Source organism: Myodes glareolus, chromosome 1, assembly GCF_982192425.1.
Source record: "Myodes glareolus chromosome 1, mMyoGla1.1, whole genome shotgun sequence".
In the NCBI taxonomy this organism is placed as follows: Eukaryota; Metazoa; Chordata; class Mammalia; order Rodentia; family Cricetidae; genus Myodes; species Myodes glareolus.
The window spans coordinates 89,428,177-89,449,445 of record NC_142026.1 but is presented as its reverse complement, the minus strand read 5'-3'; the positions used below and the strand labels follow the sequence as shown (position 1 = coordinate 89,449,445).

Below are 21,269 nucleotides of genomic sequence, written 5' to 3'. Positions count from 1 at the left end.
CTGATGTGTCTGTGTGCTATGCAAAGGAAGCTATTAAAAGGACCTCATTTTTCTACCAAGATACAAGAAGCTACAGCTCCCATGTCTACCTTTAAGATGTTTCTTCTTCTGTTTTGTTTTTTCAAGACAGGGTTTCTCTGCGTAGCTTTGGAGCCTGTCCTGGCACTAGCTCTGTAGACCAGGCTGGTCTTGAACTCACAGAGGTCCGCCTGCCTCTGCCTCCCAAGTGCTGGGATTAGAGGCATGTCCCTTAAAGATCCCGCTATTCAAGTCTTTTTAGCAGGGGTAGAGGGCATACCTTACAAAAAGAAAACAGAAAATAGTCTGTGCCTTTCCACTTTAAGGTCTAAGGCTATTAATTTTTAAAATAAGCTTTCCTTAATGGACAGTGTTCAAAGACTTTGAGTGGACACGATGAATTCTTTCTTCGTTCTTTCCCACCGTTTCTATTACTATTTCTCACTAAGCAAAAGGAGGAAGAATCCCATAGAGCACGGGGCTTCCCCACAATATGATGAGACTATGATACTGGAGAGGCATTTGGGACAGTTTCAGAATACAATGGGTATTAATGGTAAACCATGTTTTTCTTTGTAGTTAATTGCAATAGTCCCTTATCACTGCTGAGGGAAGGATATCAAGTGCACAGTGAAGACTTAGCTATCTTCAGATTCCCCTTTTCAAAAGACAATTCTGGATGACCAGTCTTTTGCATGCAGGCAGATATGCAGTCATCAGACTTTTAAAAGAATTCTCATAAAAACTATTTAGGTTTTTGGAGACTTGAAGGATATGTTCTCTAAAACTCAGAGTAGCATATTTGAATGAGAAAAGTTTTTAAAGAATTCAACACACACTTATCCATCTCTGTATTAATTGCAATACTCAACTTAAGGGAGAGCCTAGGCTTGATGCTTACCTCGGGAGCAAACATGGTCTCGTAGGTAGGATTATACTGAACTTCTTTGACAGCAGGGTCAAGGTGAACTCCAGTCTCCAAATCTTCCTAAAAGAAAGCCAAATGAATGTTACAAACTTGCTAAGTGAGTATATATTTTAGGAACAACAGCGAAGTCACATCAGCATTGTGAACACCTAAATGCTGACTTTGTGACTATTACTTTAGATTGACAGCATTAGTAATTATAACAATCAAAGAGCAATGAAACACATGCGTAATATACACAATTTTAGACATAAAATACATAATTTTTCAACAAATTAACTTTATTAACTAAGTAAGTTAACACTACCAAACACTTAAATTAAGAAAACCTAGCTTCCCCGTGCCATCACCTTGTGTCAGCGCCAACACCCAGAGGCACACTCTCTCTCTACCTCAGAACTCACTGGCCTCTACAGCCTGGGAATCAGGCAGACCATCTTCCCACTCCTTCCTGTCCTCCATTTCCAATCCCCAGTCTCATCTCCAGTCTTGTAGGAGACCATCTGCAAGGTAACCTGTCCATCCTTTCTGCCTCTACTCCCTGGAACTATGTTAAATGTGGCAGACCCAGTTTTCCTCACAGTGGACCCTCTCAGTCCCCATTTCTAGCCCAGCCTCATTCCTTCTTGTTAGTCCCCAATAACTAGAAACACCTACCCAGGACTCCCAGAGGCCATCAGAAAGGGACTCAGAAGCACTCCCTACCAGTCAATCCACAGCTGCCATACTCTCCTCAAATCCAAAAAACAAGGAATGGAACACCCACCTAGACTCCACTGGGAAGTCAGGAGTAATTCTAATAGCTCTGCCTTTATATGACATGGTCATTTCCCCTTGCAGTTTTTACATTCTTTTTTTGTTCTGTACATTTGGAGTTTTATTATGTGCAGATATTAATGTGCAGATATTAACACTTGGAATCACAATCATTCCAAACCTAGTTGGGTAGGCATCAGAGTAAACACACACCACACACACACACACACACAAAACAGCCAGTACAACAACTTCAGCAGCCCTACAACAGCAGCCCTAAGAAACACAATATAGCTGAAGTACAAAAAAAGGACTTCAAAATAGATATTATGAATGTGTTAGAGGTTCTGAAAGACGAGATGAAGAAATCAATTATTAAAATACATGAAAATACAACAAACACTGAATGAAATGAAGAAAGCTGTAACATGAGGGTTACATATATTTTCAAAATACCTATCTTGGATTAATTCTGCAGCATTTATAAGCAAATGTCTTTTAGCAGCTGTTTCTCCTTCCTCAGCGTTCAAACAATTCAAAGAGAGCATAATAGCATACAGTATCAAGATTCTCTATATATTTTCCATCTTTATTTTAACCTCTATTTCTTCTACTTTTACTTTTACTTTTTGAGACAGGATCTCTGTATATCTTTGTCCTGGAATAACTCTGTAGACCAGGCTGTCCTTGAACTCACAGAGATCCCTCTGTCTCTGCCTCCCCAGTGCTGGGATTAAAGGTATGTGCTACCACACCTTGAACTCAGAGATCTGTCTCTGCCCCCCAGGCATAGGGATTAAAGGCATGTACTACCACACCTTGAGGTCACAGAGGTCAATCTGCCTCTGCCCCTTGAAGTCACAGAGGTCAATCTACCTCTGCCTCCCTTGTGTTGGGATTAAAGGTGTGTACCACCACACCCTATTTCTCCCTTTCTTTCTTTTTTATTTTTAATGACTTTAACCTTTAGCCTGCATATATTTTTAACACACTGTAAACCATGTAGAGGCTTTCTTCCTCTTTGAATCTCTCTTTATTGTATATCTTTTTTTTTCTACCACACGAGTCTTTAATGGGTAGGACTAAAGCCGTAGCTTTGACAGTTAGATCCAGCCCATTCCTTAGCTTTCCAGCCTCATGGCTGAGATACCAGCCAGAGCTGTGTTCACTGCCACAACTCTATGGCGTTTCAAGGTCCTTGCCAGGAAGTAAGCTGTAGCATTCTGCTCACAGACCACACTCAGTCGGACTGCCTGCCTGAAAGAGTCAGAGTTTGCCCTGGCAGGACGGCCCAGAAAGCCGGCATTTTAAAACAGCACAGCTTTTTTCTTGTTACGGCTGAAAACCCGAAAAGCATGAGTTCAGCTTTTCACCAACACCGTTTAAGTGTTTCGTTGCAGGACCTCTTAAAGAGCTGCAAGGTTTTGCAGCTAAAGCTGAGTCAGGAAGCCTCTCTTAGATGAGAGCACTTGCTTGCCTCTAGCAAGCAGAGCAGACACGAGAAATTGCTGCTACCAAGAAACCACGTGCAATGCTGTCATTTTGTTCTAGAATTACTTCCCAAACTGTCTCAGGCTTTATGTGGATACAGTTGTCCACACGTTGGCGCCATATGTAACATGAGGGGCTCGCTTGTTGGGGTATCTGTCCGGCCCGGTACCCCACAACCAGCAAGCCCCAAAGAGAAAATCACACACAGGACTCCATAAGATTATAAACTGATTGGCCCATTAGGTCAGGCTACTTATTAGCTCTTATAACTTATGTTACCCCATTATCCTTATCTACATTAGCCACATGGCTCCGTACCTTTCTCAGCTGGGCAAGTTAAATGCTGCCCCTTCAGTGGTCTGCGCAGGAGTGGCTGAGGGAGCTTTCTCCTACCTAGGCTTATCCTATTCTCATTGCCCCGCCTCTACTTCCTGTCTGGTTGACCCGCCTATACTTCCTGCCTGGCCAATCAGCGTTTTATTAAAATACATGACTGACAGAATATTGATAATTCTCCCGCACCAGAAAGCACTACAAGACATGAAAGTAGAAATAGAATCACTAAAGAAAACCCAAACTGAGGTAAAACTAGAAATAAAAAAATTAGGAACTCAAACAAAAACCTCAGAGGTAGGCTTCACCAACAGTGACAGGAGATGGAAGAAAGAATCTGAGATACTGAGGACAAGATAAAATAAATGGATACCTCAGTCAAAGAAAATGTTAAATCAAAAAAAAAAATCCAGGAAATCTGGGACACTAATGAAAGGACCAACTCTATAAATAACAAACAGTAATCGAGGAAGAAGAAACCCAGGTAAAAGGCACAGATAATATTTTCAGCAAAACCAAAGAAGAAAATTTCCTTAACATCCAGAAGGAGGTACCTGTAAACAAAGCATGTAAAACACATGAAAGGCTGAGCCAGAAAAGAATCCTTATTATACACAATAATCAAAACACTAAGCATATTCTTTTTAGGAGGCCATAATTACCCTTATATCTAGACCACACAAAGACCCAACAAAGAGAATTACAAACTAATTTCCCTTATGAACACAGATGTGAAAATTCTCAACAAAATACTTGCAAACCAAATACAAGAATACATTAAAAAGATCATCTACCATGATAAAGTAGACTTCATACCAGAGATGTAGGGATGATTCAACATACATAAACTGATAAATGTAATCCACAACATAAACAAACTGAAAGATAAAAATCTCATGATCATCTCATTAAATGCAGAAAAGGTCTTCGGCAAATTTCAACATCCCTTCATGATAAAAGTCCTGGAGAGACTAGGGATACACTTCAACATAATAAAAAGCAATTTATAGAAAGTCGGCAGCCAACATCAACCTAAATGGAGAGAAACTCAAAGCAGTTCCACTAAAATCAGGAACAAGAAAAGGTTGTCCATTCTCTCCATATCTACTCAATATAGTACTTGAAGTTCTAGCTAGAGCAATAAGGCAACTAAGGAGTTTATGGGGACAAAACAGGAAGGGAAGAAGTCAAAGTATCTTTGTTGACAGATAATATGATTGTATACATAAATGATTAAAAACTCTATCAGGAAACTTCTACAGCTGATAAACACTTTCAGCAAAGTAGCAGGGTACAAAACTAGTGCAACAACCAGCTGGCCTTTCCACATACCAGTGACAAGTGGACGGAGAAGGAGATCAGGGAAACAGTAGCGTTCACAAAAGCCTCACTAAAAATATATTGGGGTAACTCCAACTAAACTAGTAAGAGACTAGTGTGATAGAAACTTTAAGAAGTTAAATCAAGAAATTGAAGAAGACATCAGAAAATGGAAAGACCTCCCATGCTCAGGGGGCGGTAGCATTAACATAGTAAGAATGGCCATCTTACCAAAAGCAATCTACAGATTCAATGCAGTCCCCATCAAAGTCCAACCCAGTTCTTCACAGAAATTGAAAGGACAATTTTCAGCTTCACATGGAAGCACAAAACACCCAGGATAGCTAAAACAATTCTGAACAATAAAGAATGGCTTCAAGTGTCACCACCGTGATTTCAAATTGTCCTGAGAACTACAGTAATAAAAACGGTATTAACATAAACACAGACTTGGTGATCAACGTAAGTAAAATGAAAACACAGACATGTGCCCACACACCCAGGGACACACCTGTTTTTTGATAAAGATGTCAGAAATACACATGGGGGGGAAGGGACAGCACAACTGCTGCTAGTCAAACTGTACTGCAGCACGTACAAGAATGTAGATAGATCCACACTTATCATCATGCACAAAACTCAAATCCAAATGCATCAAAGACCTCAATGAAAGGTCAGACACACTGAATATGATAGAAGAGAAAATGGGAATAGTCTTGAATTCATTGGTACGGGAAAAACCTTTCTGAAAAGAATACCAGTGGGCACTAGGAACAATTAATAAATGGGACTTCATAAAACTGAGGAGCTTTTGTATGGCAAAGGGCACCATCATTAGGACAGAGCAACAGCTTACAAAATGGGAAAAGATTCTTACCAACTATATATCTGCTAGAGGGTTAATAATTAAAATATATAAAGAACTCAAAAATATGAACATTAAGAAAACAACCCAATTAAAAATAAACAATGGGGAACAGACTTAAACAGAGTATTCTTAAAACACAAGACCTAAATGGCTAGGAATCATTAAAGAAATGTTCAGCATCCTTGGTCATCAAAATTACTTTGAGATTTCATCTTAGACCAGTCAGAACGGCCAATATCAATAAAGCAAATGACAGCCCTTGCTGGTGAGGATGTGAAGGGGAACACTCATTCATTGCTGGTGGGAGTGCAAACCTGGACAGACACGATAGAAATTGGTATAGTGGTTCCTCAGGAAGCTGAGCATCTTAGCTACCTTCAGATGCAGCTACCCTTCTCTTGGACATACACTCAAACGTCTCAACATCCTATTACAGGGCCCCCTGCTCAAGCAGGCTCATTGCTGCTCTATCATCACAGCCAGCAAGGACACAGATAGATGACTGACAACAGCACATTTGTGCAATGGAATATTACTCAACTGTTAAAGAACAAAATCAAGAAATTCATAGGAAAACGCATGTAGCTAGAAAAAATTTAGACATCTCGAGCCACCAAAAGAAACCTCCAGTGCCGGGAATGGGCTAAATCTAAGCGAGTCACGAGTTATTGGTGAAAGGAGCCTCGTAAAATCCCCAAACAACCCAGGCTATTGCCAAGACTACAGGCTGCTCTCCACACACTGGTGGTAAGGCCCTGTTGATGAAGACAACACCTATATAACTCACTGTAGCACAAATTATAACTGGTTTTCATAATTAAAAACTCGGAGTCAGCTATTAGGGGGTGAAAGCTCAGAGAAAGATTAGAGAAGCAGAGTGACCACTAGAGAGGTCTTACTTCTACCAAAGCGCAGACCGAAGAGGCCATCCTGTCCTCAGACTGCCTCCTCAGAGGGACTGCTTCCTCAGACTCCTTCAGACTAACTGACTGCTCTGAGCACCTATCTCCTCCCACCTTATATTCCTCTCCCTACCCAGCCATATCACTCCTGTCTCCACCTCCCTAGTGCTGGGATTAAAGGCGTGGGATCCCAAGTGCGTGGATCACCTTTGTGTGAGCTCTGTTTCTCTTTTAGACTGGATCAATTTCATGTAGCCCAGGGTAGCCTTGAACTAACAGAGAGCCTTCTGCCTCTGTCTCCTGAGTGCTAGGATAAAAGGTAAGTGCCACCACTGCCAGGCCTCTATAGCTAATAGTGCCTCTGCACTCTGAACTCCAGGCAAGCTTTGTTTGTTAGAGATCATAAACAAAATATCACCACCACTCACTGGACAGGGAGAAGCTGAGCTGGTGCTGACTTGGAGTCTTCACCCTTACTGGCTAGTGTTCATGGTAGGGGAAGGTACTCTGCATGCTACCAAAGGAGAAAAGTACACACCAACCTAGCTACAAATCCTTCAATCTACAATGGTGACCTGTCTACAAGATACACTGTGTAAGTGTATCTTAAGAGCCCCCAATATTAAATCCTTCCTTTCATTCAAATGAAGGCTATAATTTTTTTTATAACTTTTTTCCACAAAAGTTCTGGGAGTAACTAACCACTATCTCCTTGGTATTAAGGCCACTCTATGAGATGGGACGCATGCCTGGCAAAGCTTTGATAGTGAAGAACCTGAGCCTAGCTAGGCCATGGCCATAGGGGAACCCAAATACTGCTGTTCTGCTAAAGGAATGTGTCGGCATTCTGTTATACTCATAGTCCAGTGTTTTGCTCTGTCAACACAGAAGCTTCCTCTTGCAGTAGGTGGATCAAATACAGAGGCCCACAGCTGGACAAGGTACAGAGAGTGAGAAGCCTTAGAACACTTAGTCCTAAATGTCTCCACCACATCCCTCCCTTCAGGACTCAGAGAACTCAGAGGAAGAGGAGGTGGAAAGATAGTAAGAGCCAATGGAAATGAAAGACATCAAGGAATTATGGCCTTTTCGACACAACAGGATGGATGCACTGTAAACTCATAGAGTGTGGCAGTATGTAAAGGGGCTGCCAGGTCTAAGCCAGAGGAGGCGCTAGTGCTGAGAAGGGACAAGCCCCCATCCCTAACCCAGAAGCTATCTCCAACTGATCATCACTCACAAAAAGTCGTTTTCTCCAATGAACTCTCACTAGGCACACACGTCAATCTCAAGGGCAGCCCATGCCCAGCAGTAGTTGGCCAACACAAAATGAATTCAATGACATTTTTAAGGGTTCTTTGTCTTGACTTTAAACAACAACAACAACAACAACAACAACAACAAAACCCTTACGGGTCTTTTGCTTGCATATTATAGTTTTTGATTTTGTTTTTATGGGATTTATGTGTGTGAATGTGTGTTTCTGGGTCTGTATGTTTCTTGTGCTTTTATTTATTTATTGCCCCCTCCCTTTATTTCATCCTATTCTGGTATTTGTTTATTTATTTAGGTTTTTCAAGACAGGGTTTCTCTGTAGCTTTGGAGCCTGTCCTGGAACCAGCTCTTGTAGACCAGGCTGGCCTCACAGAACTCACAGAGATCTGCCTGCCTCTGCCTCCCAGCGCTGGGATTAAAGGCGTGTGCCACTACTGCTTGGCCTGGTTTTTTTTTTATTATTTTATCTAGTCTTATTATTATTTTAAATGTATAGTGAGTCTTTCTCTGCTCCACCAGCCAGCTCCCAAATCATGACAGATTTATTATTAATTCTGAAAGCTTGGTCAATAGCTTAGGCTTGTTTCTAACTAGTTCCTATAACTTAACCCATTTCTGTTCCTCTACGTGGTACCACATGGCTCGTGGCTGCTACCCCTCCTCCTGTGTGTCTTGCTTCCTCTGCATCCTGCTGTCAACTCCCTCTTCTTCCTCCCAACGCCCCTTCTGCCCCCAGGAATCCTGCCTAGATACTGGCCATTCAGCTTTTTATTAAACCAATCAGAGTAACGCATATTTATAGTATATGAAAAGATTACTTCACAACACAGATGCCTGCTTGTTTTTTAATGAGAGAGAAAGAAAGGGTGTGGATTTGAGTGGGTGGAGAGGATCTGAGAAGAGTAATCAATATATTGTATAAAAAATATTTTCCAATAAAAATAGAAAAAAGAAAAAATTCTAACTCTTCTTGGTTGTCTAGATCCAAATTCAAAAGAGACATACCTGTGGAATTTAGCAACCCTATTTGACGTGCAAACAAAGGAAACAACGTGGCTGTGCCTGGATTTTCCTAATGTAAAATTTTATAATCCAAGTCAATATTTCTACCTTCTTAAGTAATTCACAGGTTGACGAGAATCACTAATAGTTTCTCTTTTTTAACTCCTCCGCTTACCAATATATCAATTCTTAAATTGCTACCTCTGCCTGGGCCCCCTCCCTAGAATTCTAGAGACTCGTATATCCAATCTTAGATTTGACATCTTTTCTCCTCAGGTGTCTTAACAGCCATCTCCTGTAAGTCCTGCCCCCTCTCACAATGAGCTCTTCCAGGACTCACCTTCAGTTGTTGAGGAGTTACCCAAAACTCTCTACCGTTTTCCACTCTCTATGTCCAGCCCATCATCAAACTTCCCTCCACACACATCCAGAATTCACGCCTTTACCCCGAGTTCAAACAGCACCTTTCATCCACTTACCTGAGTGCTTTAGCAGCGTCCGTTTCCTGCTCCTGCCACCTACAGCCTCCATACAGAGGTCACAAGCAGTTCCTTCAAAATCGGGTCAGGTTACACTAGCCTGTACTATAGCAGCCTCCACTCTTAGTGAAAGTCCAGTAAAAGCTCCCGAGGGAGGCGGTGGATGGAGCTCAGTGGTAGGGCCTTGCTGGCACGTGTAAGGCTCTCAGCTCTCCTCAGAAAGTTCCTCCCCTGGACGCCCACAAGGCTGTTCTCCTCTTACATCCTTTCCCTTCCTTTGCTTTATTCCTCCCCCTACATTTGCCATCCCCTGGCATAAGCTTTCTTGCCACCTGCAGCGAAAACATAAGCCAGGAGGTGACTGTACATACAAACGCACAGCCAACCTAGGACCACGCCAACAGCATCATTTTTGTTCGGTTGGCCTCTTGATGAGGGTAGGATACGTTCATTCCCAAGATACACAGGCAACACAAAGTCACAGCATAAATTCAGCAAACAGTGGGATTTCCTGAAGCTAACAATTGTACTGTAGAAAAAATACACTACTAGTGAAGTTTTTATTTGAAACTCTTTAGTTTCAAAGTCCAGTTCTTTACCTTACCATTCTCATATCTTACAGTTACCACCTCTTCATTTCCCCAGTCCAGACCCCATTCCTGGCCTTCATGGCCTCTTACCGAAGTGCCTAGAGATTTTCATTAAGTATAGATGTCAGCACATTGAATGCTCTGCTAAAGAGGTTTCCCCATGACCCATCTTCACTAACCAGTCAGGCACCTAGAGCTGCTCTTTCTCCCAGCAGACACTTCTCCAGCCATCCCTCCTCATAGCCCTATATATCTCACCTGGTCTAACGCCACCTAATAAATGCATACCTCTTCTGCTGTATTTCATTTATGGGTGCCTTTAAAACACACCAAGTCCTTTGATGCTTCTGGTCACTTGCACTGTGACCACCTGGCATCAGAGGCATTGCCTTGGTCATGTGCTAACAAGTCACATTCTCATTTACTTCCACCCATTCCCTCCTCCTGCCACACGAAGGAAGATTGTCTTTTTCTGATTGCAGTCTTAAGGAATGTTTTATTTTTCACAGTATTTGTAATGCATTATTTATTGCAATTGACTTTTAGCTACATTTTATACACTTATTGCCTTGTAAAAGTCCAGGTTAGGCAGCATATGTCAATAAATATTTGCTAAATTAAAATGATGAAAGAAAATGTAAATCCACAGAGAACTGTCACTGGATTTGGCACCACCTCAGCCAGACTGGTCCTGAGGTGGACAGGGAAGCCAGGCGCAAAGAGCATTCTGAGGGTGAGGGTGTGCAAAGAGCAATGCTGAGGGTGAGGGTGTGCAAAGAGCAATGCTGAGGGTGAGGGTGTGCAAAGAGCAATGCTGAGGGTGAGGGTGTGCAAAGAGCAATGCTGAGGGTGAGGGTGTGCAAAGAGCAATGCTGAGGGTGAGGGTGTGCAAAGAGCAATGCTGAGGGTGAGGGTGTGCAAAGAGCAATGCTGAGGGTGAGGGTGTGCAAAGAGCAATGCTGAGGGTGAGGGTGTGCAAGAGCTGGGGAAACAGCTCAGTTAGTAAAGTGCTTGCCTTACAAGCACAGGACCTGAGTTAGGGTCCCAGAACTTGCATCAAAAGAAGCCGCTGTGGTGTTGAGCACTTTTTGTCAAGTATAGGGCTAGGGAAAGAGAGGCAGGAGGCCATGGGACTCTCTAGGGCCAGCCTGGCCTATGGGCAAGTCCCAGGCCAGTGGACTGGTTTGACCCTTTCTCAAAACAACAGAAAGATAAGCAGCACCTAAGAAATGAAACTGGAGGTTGCATTCTGCCTCCCACCCCAAAAGATTATAAAAATAATTTGTCTACCCCATTATTAACACCTTAATGTTGTTAAATTCCATTCTCATGGTATTTATCTTCTTAGAGCAAACTGTGTATTTGTTTATTGTATGGATTGTTGTCTTTTTTACCCACTAGACCAAACTCCATAAAGTCATTGTCTGAAATGACCATTTTTAATTTTTTTTTACTATAAAGTAAGTAAATAAATAATTTTGTTTTTTTTTTTTCCTGAAACTTGTCTCTGCCTCTTTAGTGTGCCAGCATAATAATTCTTGCAATACCATGAGGCTTATCACAATTTATGTTTCGTCTTTTGTATATCTATGAAGTCCAAGATGACCCTGAACCACGATCCTCCTATCTTGGTCTCAGGTGTGGGAATTACACATGTGTACCACCATACCTAACCCAGCGTAGCACATGTATAAAGTGGTGATTTCTAATACACGAACAGGACAATGTTATATTTTAAAAAAGTCTAACCGAAACAAAAAAACACTAAATCATTACTATATAATAGCGAATAAAAATATATGTAGATGGAGTTCCAGAACCAAAGGGAAATGCAGCTAAGAAATATGTAGTAAAGAGAACTGTGAACTTCCCAGAAACACTGAAAGATTCATAATCTAAAGTAATCGATCTCCTGCTAAAGAAACTCAAAAGAATTTTAAGTGAAAAAAAAAGAAAGAAATTCACACATTTATTCCACAGGAAACACAATGAAACCATATTTTAAATAAAATAAAAGGGGGTGGTGGATATCTACATGCTGCCAAAAGAAAAGAAAATCATTATGGAAACCACTTTCAAGGAAAACTAGACTCATTAGAAAGACAGCTGGTCTGTTATAACAACTGAGTAGGTAAAATGTCTTAAGTGAGCTGAGAGAAATTCTCAGCTAAGTAAACTAAACCTAGTAAAATACCCTCAAGAAAGAGCATTAATAATACAAACACCATAAAGACAAACTAGACGTGGACTCACGTGCCACCAACAGCCACTGGATCAGAAGACAGTCTAACAGGGATCTTAGCTGATAGGATGCAAGAACCACTGTCATTCAGGATGTCCTGTGGTGTATGTGTGTGCACACACCACACAACAGCATCTTAACAAGGGGTGTGAGCAAAACTGAAGGTGTTGTGCTGCTTAGAAGGTAAGGGTTCTCAGGAACTCTGACATGAGGTTTCTAGGGTAACCGCTTCATAGAAACCAGCTGCATGATCTATGAGTGACACCAGATAAAGAACACAAAGGCTGAAAAGACATCCAGAAGGGCGCCTTTCGTCTGCTGTATCCACAACAGTGCACTTACAGTCTTCCATGTGTGCAAGTGGACTTTAAAAAAAAGTGGGATGGCTGCACCTCATTGTTTTGTTTATCATCTTTTTTACTTTTTAGTCTAATGTATATATTTTACTATGGGCTGAGGATGTAGCTCAGGTGATAAGAATCATGGTGTGGGCAGAAGAGTGGTGTGAGTCTACAACCTCAGCGCTGGGGGTCAGAAGTTCAAGGTCATCCATGGCTTCACAGTGAGACTGAGGTCAGCCTGGGATACTTGAGGTCCTGTCTACAAATAAACAAGCCCAAATATCTTGTAACCTTTTTCTTTGGCTCAAGGGCAAGTTCATAGTTACATGGAAATTTTATCTGTGTGCCTAGCTTTTAATGAGGATGCACTGAAGTTAGGGACTGATGTGTCATGTGACTTTGTTACTGAACAATGTGGTGTGGTCTAGAATGGGGGCTGGCAAACTCCAGTCTATGGGCTAAATTTGGCCTACAGGTTATATTTTGTACTAACAAAGAAAGAATGGCATTCACAGTCTTGAAGTGTTGATGACAAAGAAGTGAAGGAAAAAGAAAGGCCTGTCAGAACATGTGGTCAATAATGTAAAAGACTTTATAATTTGGCCTTTTATTGAAGTTTGCTAATCCCCAATTTATTATGCGATCATTTTTTTTAAACTTTAATTTCTTTGTGTGTGGTACATGTGTACACATTTGTGTGCAGGGGAACATGCCTGTAGAGACCAGAGGTTGGTGTCAAGTGTCTTCCTCAACCATGCTTCACTTTATTTTCTGAGACAGGTTTTTCACTGAACCTGGAGCTTACTTGCTCAGCCACAGTGGCGAGTTAAGGAGCCAGGGAATAAACTGTGCTCTGACTGCCCCTGGGTTCTGTAATATGCACTATCCTTCCTCTCCCTGACACACATTTATTTTTTGCTAAATATTCTCAATCACTAGAAAAATCAGTCAAATGTAGATGTGTGTATTTGCATGCTTACAGTTCTTTCCTTGATCATTTCCAAATCATTTGCAATCACATTTCCTACATGTGATCTTTTCTGAATGTAAGCAAATGCCAGTAGACAAAGCTCATCTCTTATGATAGAACCCAGATAGCCGGGGATCTAGCCCAGTTCATTCCGAACCTCTAGTGCCTCTGAGGTTGATTCCACCTGTTTTTTTTACTGAACCAATTTCTTAGAGCCTGAACTAAGCAAGCTCTCAAGACAACTGACTTCCTACCACTGACTGCTCAACTCCAACTCTGATTCTCAATGTCCATACTTTGTCAAGACTTTTTTCTTTAGTTTTTACAGTCTCTTCCAAACTTCCCTCAATCCTGTGTCTAAGACACTGGGGAGACAACATTCTCTGGGCCCCAGAAACAAACTTAGAAATGTGGTAAGTGATGCCAGTGGGGATATGGCAAAGGTTATAGGAAGACATATCGATATACAGAATACAGAGAGATAGAAGACAGACAGACAGACAGATAGGGGAAGGAACATGTACACTAAAGCTGGGGGACCACAGTTCTGGATATGAGAGGTCAGGGAATCTGGGAAGGAAAATTAGACTTATGGGTTTTCTAGAGAATTCAGAACGGGAGGACGGCAGGCTTCACAGGCTGTATAAAGAATTCCGTATTTATCTAACAGACAACACGATGCTTTCGGACAGGGATGTGACACAGTGAAATCTGAATTTAGAATGAACATTCTAAATGGACTGTGGAAGAAAGACGGGGTATGGAGCTAGGAGACAAAAAGAAAGAAGCACCCAGAAAGTTATTCTTGTTTTAGAAGAAACGAGAATCCGAACTAAACGGTGGCATCAGCAGCTGAAAGAGAAATTTGATAAACATCACTCAGTTACAGTGGGAAAAGCAATGGCTGAAAAAGTCAAGGACGATTCCTAGGAGAAACAGGGGTGCTGTGGAGGCTGTGCTAAGGAAAACACAGAGGATGAAACTGATTTGAAAAACAAAACAAAAGCCTAACGAAGCAGAAGTAGCAGCTGAACAACTAACTGGCTTCTGGGAACATGGAGTGAACAGGGTGAGCTTCTGTTTTACGGCTTGGGTCACTGGGTGGGGTGAGGATCAGTCGAAATGAGAATGCAAAAGTGAACTGAGAGAAAGAAACTGAAGTTCGTAGCACACCACTCAAGAGGAGCCTGAGAACCATCTTGGATGAGTTTTTTTTTTTTTTTAATTTAGGGCTTAAGCTGGCAAAGAGTTTAGGATGGCTTACCAGGATGGTTGGCATTTAACCAGCGTGTATTTGGTACAGTTAAAACTGCTTCACATTCTTGAAAATTGGTAGCTAAAACTACTTGACAGATGAGTAAGAACTGGCTCCGAGTTTTTAAAGAATGTATCCAAGTCGTCATGTGGGTAAGCGCTAGAGGTAGACATGAATAATGCTGGAATCTTGATTCGTTTCATGCCTATGTCCTCTTCATAATGGTCACCCATGAGCCGCTGGGAAGAAGCACATATTGTGGTTAAAAAATATATATACGAGAGAGACTATGTGGAGTTAAACTTGAAAAAAGGGCAGTAAAGCAGAAGGGGCTGGCGGAAGATCGGGGAGCCCAAACGCTGAGGAGAGCACAGTGCAAACCACAGGGAAAAATGCATTGAGAGAGAGGGATCATAACAGTGTTATTTGATGCAGAGATTCAAGCCCGATGACAGGACCTGATGGATGGAAGGCCTAGGACATTATCCCCAGCAAGTAGTTAACAAAGAAGCTGAGGCTAGACTGCACTCAGCTGGGGGTAGGGGGTGCACTGAGCTGGGGGTGGGGATGTGTGACAAAGATGGGGAGAAGGCACAGCACCCACAGTTGAGTTTTCTAAGGAACAGACTGAGGAGGCTGAAAAGTCCTCAGTTAGGAGAGCTTTGTTTTGTTCTAAAGATAGAATTCCCAGCATTTTCTTCATGCCAGATGTCCTTATTAAAGAAAAAAAAAAAGCAAAGTTTCATAAATGGTTTGCCAAAACTTGCAGAAGACTTAAGAGACAAACAAGACCGAGGGACATCTTATGAAGGAATTTTTGTACAGGTTCCCTCTCCACACTTCAAGCATCCACAGGGAGATTTGATTGACGGACACTCTCATTGGGTTTAAGGCACATCAACCTTAGACACACCAAGTCTCTGCCTTCCTAGGTTTGCAAGTCACCTAAGCTTGGAAACTCTCGCTGTAGCTTACTTGACTTCACTTTTCTTTGAACCGCACCCCCCAAAAGGACTTGTCTGAGCATTCTACAAAAATCATATTTCTATCTTATTCTCTAAAGTGTTTTTTTTTCTCCTTCCCAGTGTTCAATCCGATCTGTAATTACTTTATTTGCTCACATTTGATTGGCTGCTTCCCCCACTAGAATGATTCCTGTGTGCATTGTTGCCCTCTGGGTTTTCAGGCCTGTTGTTTCTGGACAGTAATACATACTCAGTCAAGAACTACATAGCTGGGTTTTCGGCTTAGCTCTCCCTTCACTGTGCTCATGCAAGCTACTTCCTAAAGTGTATGTCCTTTCCCCACTCATTGTATTAGCATCGATAATCACAATAGCTAGCATGCACTGCCGTTATATTAGATCATTAGGCTCGGTGCTATATAACCTTTACCCTATAATTTAACTTAATCTTTACAATAATCTCTCGATATAGTTAAGTTTTTAAACAACTATCTCCCTTATACAAGAGAGGAAGCTGTGTAATTTGCAAGTGGTGAAGTCAGGACTCGAGACTAGTTTCTCAAAACCAAAACAGTGCCTGATCACGGGCTCACTTCCAGTGAGGAAATAAATTCTAGTTAGGAACTCCTGACCCACTTTTAGCTATCCGAACTTACATCTGCTCTAACAAGGCTACGTCCTAGCCTAAAATTCAAACTTTCCTCCCTACCGGACCACTTTTAAGTGATGGAGACGCAAGAGGTAGGGGGTAATGGAGGAAGATGTGGGAAGACGTGTAAACGCTGATAACTTACTTCTCAGCGCCCAAGTAAACCAGCACCTCACCAGAGACAGGCCATTTGGAAGCTGAAACCAATTCCCGCACCCATCAATGGCCAAAACACTTACCTTAACCGCCACCTCCGGAGCCGAGTCCACCGCCACTGTCAGAGAGGGCTTTGCTGAAGGTGATTTGGTCAAGTGCATGAGAGAGTCGGCGGCTGGCAGCGGACACCGACTGCCCTCACTGTCCGAGTCCGATTCGGACCCTGAACCCGAACCATACGAAGCAGCAAGAGCTGCAATCGCAGCGGACATGACTGCAACAGATCCTCTGTGCTGTGGTCAGGCCAGGGCGGAAGAAGCAGCGACTCCCAGGTCCTGACAGATTGCCAAGAAACACGTTGTTTACCTTCTTTAATAAAAAAATCATTTATAACCTCTTTGAAAAAAACTTAATGATTATTCCTATAACTGTGGAAGGACTTGAGGTTTGCAAACCTTTATCTAGAGAAGCACAAGGAATTACAACTACATATAACTTTCAGGACCTCGTTGATTAAAGACCCTGTTCAGAGATACCTTTGAAGCCTCGAAGTCCTCCACTCCCGGCGTGCAGCGGGGCGGAAAGCGCAATGCACCATGGGAAATGTAGTTTGAAGGGAGGAGGCGGAGTCCGGCAGAAGGGGGTCGGCCTTCGACCCCGCCCCACAAAGGATGGTTCATTCAATTGGATAGCATCTTCCCCCATTCCCTAGCCCAGCATCGTTCTCTCCGGCCCCCTCCCCCAAAGTGCGGATTGGACAATACCACGGAGCCCGAGGACAGGGGGAAGCTCCGTCCTCTTGCCCACGGATGAGTAAGTGTGCGGAGGGTGAATCTCCCGCCACGCCGCCCTACGACCTGCAAGGCTCAAGCGGAAAGTGCAAATCTTAAGTCCAGAAACCTGGGACCCGCCGGGCTCAGCTCCGGGAAAAGGTTGTGGGGCGAGGCGAAGAGCGCCCCGCGGCTCCCCCTGCTGCAGGCGCGGGTCTCCGCGCCCGGTTGTGGAGCGTCGCGCGGGGAGGGGGCGGCGCAGGGCAGCGGCGGCTCGCGGTGTTGTTCGCTCGCGCGTCGCGCGCACCGCGGCTCGGGCGACCAGTGGGCGCCCCCGGTGGCATTCCCGGCGGCCCGGCGTCTCAGCCAGTGTCCGGCGCGGCTTCCACCCCGCAGCCCGACGCTCCCGAGGGGCTCTCGGTGGAGTCCCAGCACGGAGCAGAACCGGCGACCGCCGCCGAAGCATGAAGAAGGGGTAAGGCGCGAGCCCCCCACGGTTTCACGGTGAGCACGAGTCTGTCAGGATTTTGTCCCTTTTCTTCCCCGGGTCCTGGCAAGGGAACTGTTCTCCACCGGCCGAAGCCGAGAGGGGCGTGCGTGGGAGCCCGGGTCTGCAGCGGCGGCGGCGATGATGGGCGCGCCGCCCCCGCCCCCATCCCGGGCTCCCCCGCGCCCGCCGCCCAGCAGCCCGGGCTGCGTGTGGAGGACGAGGCGCGGGATCTCGGGTGCTGGGACCAGCCCGAGGCTGCTCCGGGTGCAGCGGCTGCGGCTCTCACCTGCGGCGCGGGGCTCGCTCCCACCCCGCCTCTCCGCCCTCGAGCCTCGGCGCCGGCCAAGGCTGCAGCCCACCGCGGAGCCCCGGCTCGCCCTGCGTGCCAGCCGCTCTGAAAAGCAAGCTCTGGCTGCCGGTCTTTGCGCCTCGGCTCCCTGTGCACGACTACGGTAAAGCGAGTGCACGCATCCCTTTATTTTCCCGTTTGAAAAGGAAGGCAAAGCGGTTGCCGGCTCTTCTCATGCCTGGGAATCGGGAGGTTCCTCGGGCAGAGTTAGGGAGACGCTCCCTGCGCTCTGATGTCGGCAGGACTCGCCCATTGTGCCACCCAGATAATTATTCAACTATGCAGCATCCATTGCACCTTTCCCATTTTTCTTTTCCCCTAGCTACAGCGTGCCCCCTAGCTTCCGTACTCTGACACCTTCTCTTGCACTTGCGGATGATGAACTAGAATAATGGTGAAAAGAAAGCTCATCCGAACCGAACACTCACAACCTGCCCTGTGACCGACTAATTGATTAATACCTAGCTGGAATAGGTACTTAAATACAATTCATTCTAACCTTCTCCTCTACTATACAAAACGTGCCTAAGTCTATTTACATATTTTTCTTGACGTTCACGTATTAGCGAAGTCTTGTTTCTGTTCAGTAATCGGTGTGATTAATTTAATTACTTGTTCACTGCGTTGATGTTTGTAAATTTAATTTGGTAAACTTTCATTTTTCTAATTGCTGATAGCGGCGTAACACAATTACGAATGCAGTCCCAGTTGGAACTCGCGGAGCAGTTTATCCCTGGTGATCCAATAAAGCATTTTTATTTATTCTGAATATTTTTAATAAAACACTTAGTACAAAATTTTGTTTTGAATAATAAAAGTTTTGTATTTCATATTTGTAGAATATTTGATTAATTATAGCCTTCATTTGAATGAAAGGATTTAATATGGAGTGGGTTTTAACTCCCTGAGTTACTTGTATTTTACTTTTCAGTTAGCTATTTTTACAGTATATTTTATTGCTAGTTATAATTTTTTTCTTTATTTTTTTCTGTCTTTTATCATGGATAAGGAGATCCAGTTTTGCATACTTTACCTTAAGGATGAAATATGTTTTTGAAATGTAAGAAACAAACATTAGTTACCACTTAAATGCTATTATTTAAAAATGAATTAGTTACGAGAAACATTTTTCCCCTTTTTATTATCTTTCTCATCTTTATGTGGTTAAGCTCAGTTTGTTAATTCTTTTGATAAAAACGGGGTTACACACAGACATGCAAGAATTTGAAGGTACAGTGATTGCAAGTGCTATTAAACAATCACTGCGCCTTCAAATAAGTTGGTGGTGTAGAATCATTACTTGGCTAGGAAAGATCTTGCAGTTTACAAAATGGACATCTTTTTGCCTTGCTTTCCTTACACGTAGATGGGACCATTGCTCTATCCCACAAGATATTATGCATTAATTCATAGACAATATTTTCATAGTACTTTTAAACTCATTTTAAGTATTTTAATTGCTGAATCATAAAAATGCCTCAGTATGTATTTCCATGGCACCTGAAGATGGCTGGTTTACATTTGATTTTGCTATGGCGAGGTGGCTTTAACTTGAAGAATTTCTTATTTCTTCGTGGTTTTTAATTTTAGACTGCATGCCTACATGTAATAATTACAGATATACTGATAAAAGTGGTAGCAAGTGGAATATTGAATTAAATTCGCGAAGAGTCTAGAAAATGTTGACGGTCTTTTTTATTAGAAAATTTTGACTAACGATTCATAATTGTGATCACTTGTAAGATACCCTCTTGTAGGGCAGCTTTTTCCATGTGTCGAGAGACGATGCTTTACTATGGTATAATCTCTAGTTTTTGCTTAGTTTTAAGAATAATTTATCTTTTCCAAGGCTTGATCTTCATTTTAATAGTAGAGAATATATTTGGTTTCCTTATTAAGCGATTGACTCTTTCATTTCCTCAGCAGAAACTCCTGTGGAAAGACTGTGTAAAACTATATCCTTTACTTCAGTTGAGACTTTTGGTTACTTTGTGGGAGGAAGTTGTATAGATGAAAAGTCTCTGCAATCTTACAATTCATTGTATAGCCAATTTTATTTTATTTTTTGAGATTAATTTGATTGCATCTTTATCATGTTTTCTTAAATATAAAGAACTGAAATTTAACTTTTTTCTGGGTTTTTTTTTTTTTTTTTCGATTGGGTAAAGAAAAGCTCTGGTCTCTTGAGCTCTGTGGGGATAAGAACTCCTCTGTGACTTACCGTCACAGATCCAAAGGTGGTGGCACTGCATTTAACAAATAGCAGAGGATTCATCTGTGTTCAGCAAACAAAAGGAGCAGCCACCAAATGCAGGATTTAGCAAATACTTTATTTAATAAAGCGGTGTTATCTCTAAAGAGAAAGATGTGTTTGGAGGGTTTTGTAACCTCCGCTGTAGTCCCTGTACCACATATTCCAGAGCTAGCACTAGATACCGAATGATGTAGATGTTGGCACCCTACCTGAAAAGATGTTAATGATCTTGCAGTGCACTTCTTGAAAATGGGCATTAACACGTTCGTTTCCGAAATTATCTTTCTTTATGACTTCAATTTTCCAGTGAGGCTTAGTAAAAAAGATGTATATAAATGAAGTCTTGTGCTTGCTTATGTAACAGATTTTAAAAATAAATGGATTCAAGATAGAACCTCATAAAACTAAGCATTATATGTTTTTGTTTATTTCATGCAGATTATAATTGTTAAATTTTCTCTCTTCTCCATTATTTTATTCTTTTTTTCTCAGTGCTGGGGATAAATAAAATCCAGGACCTCCTATGCACCAGGCACTCCACTACTGAGCTATATACTTCCTGTTCTTAATTTTGAATCTTGAATTCCTCTGGGTTGGTAGTCTGAACTTTTCCTTGCATTATAAAGTCATACCATGCTGTGAGACTTTGTAGTAGTTCCTCTCCTCATTCTTGAGATAGAACATAAAGAACTAATGGAAACAGCTTAGAAGAGGGAAGATGTATTGTGCTTAGTTTGAAGGGATGCTGTCCATGAAGGTGGCAGGGTGGGGGTGGGAGCAGCTGACCGCAGGAATGAGAGGTGTAGAGGGAAGCCCGCATCAAAGAGGGAGGAAAATGTGGGTCTCCACTTCGTTTTTCTGTTTTAT

At 42.7% G+C, this 21,269-nt stretch overlaps 2 protein-coding genes across 2 annotated transcripts in view; one reads left to right on the top strand and one right to left on the bottom strand.

Annotated features, from left to right (window-relative positions):
• Positions 1 to 17,068, bottom strand: part of Cdc40 (cell division cycle 40) — a 47,713-nt gene extending 30,645 nt beyond the window's left edge. The window contains exons 1-2 of the mRNA XM_048425132.3: positions 16,623 to 17,068; positions 920 to 1,006 (exon numbers count right to left, since the gene is read on the bottom strand). Of these exons, the coding sequence (XP_048281089.1) occupies positions 920 to 1,006; positions 16,623 to 16,811 (276 nt within the window). The 5' untranslated portion in view covers positions 16,812 to 17,068. The remainder of the gene's footprint in view (positions 1 to 919; positions 1,007 to 16,622) is intronic.
• Positions 17,069 to 18,470: 1,402 nt separating this feature from the next.
• Positions 18,471 to 21,269, top strand: part of Wasf1 (WASP family member 1) — a 42,241-nt gene continuing 39,442 nt past the window's right edge. The window contains 1 exon segment of the mRNA XM_085690681.2: positions 18,471 to 18,622. The gene's annotated coding sequence lies outside the window, so the exon portion shown is untranslated.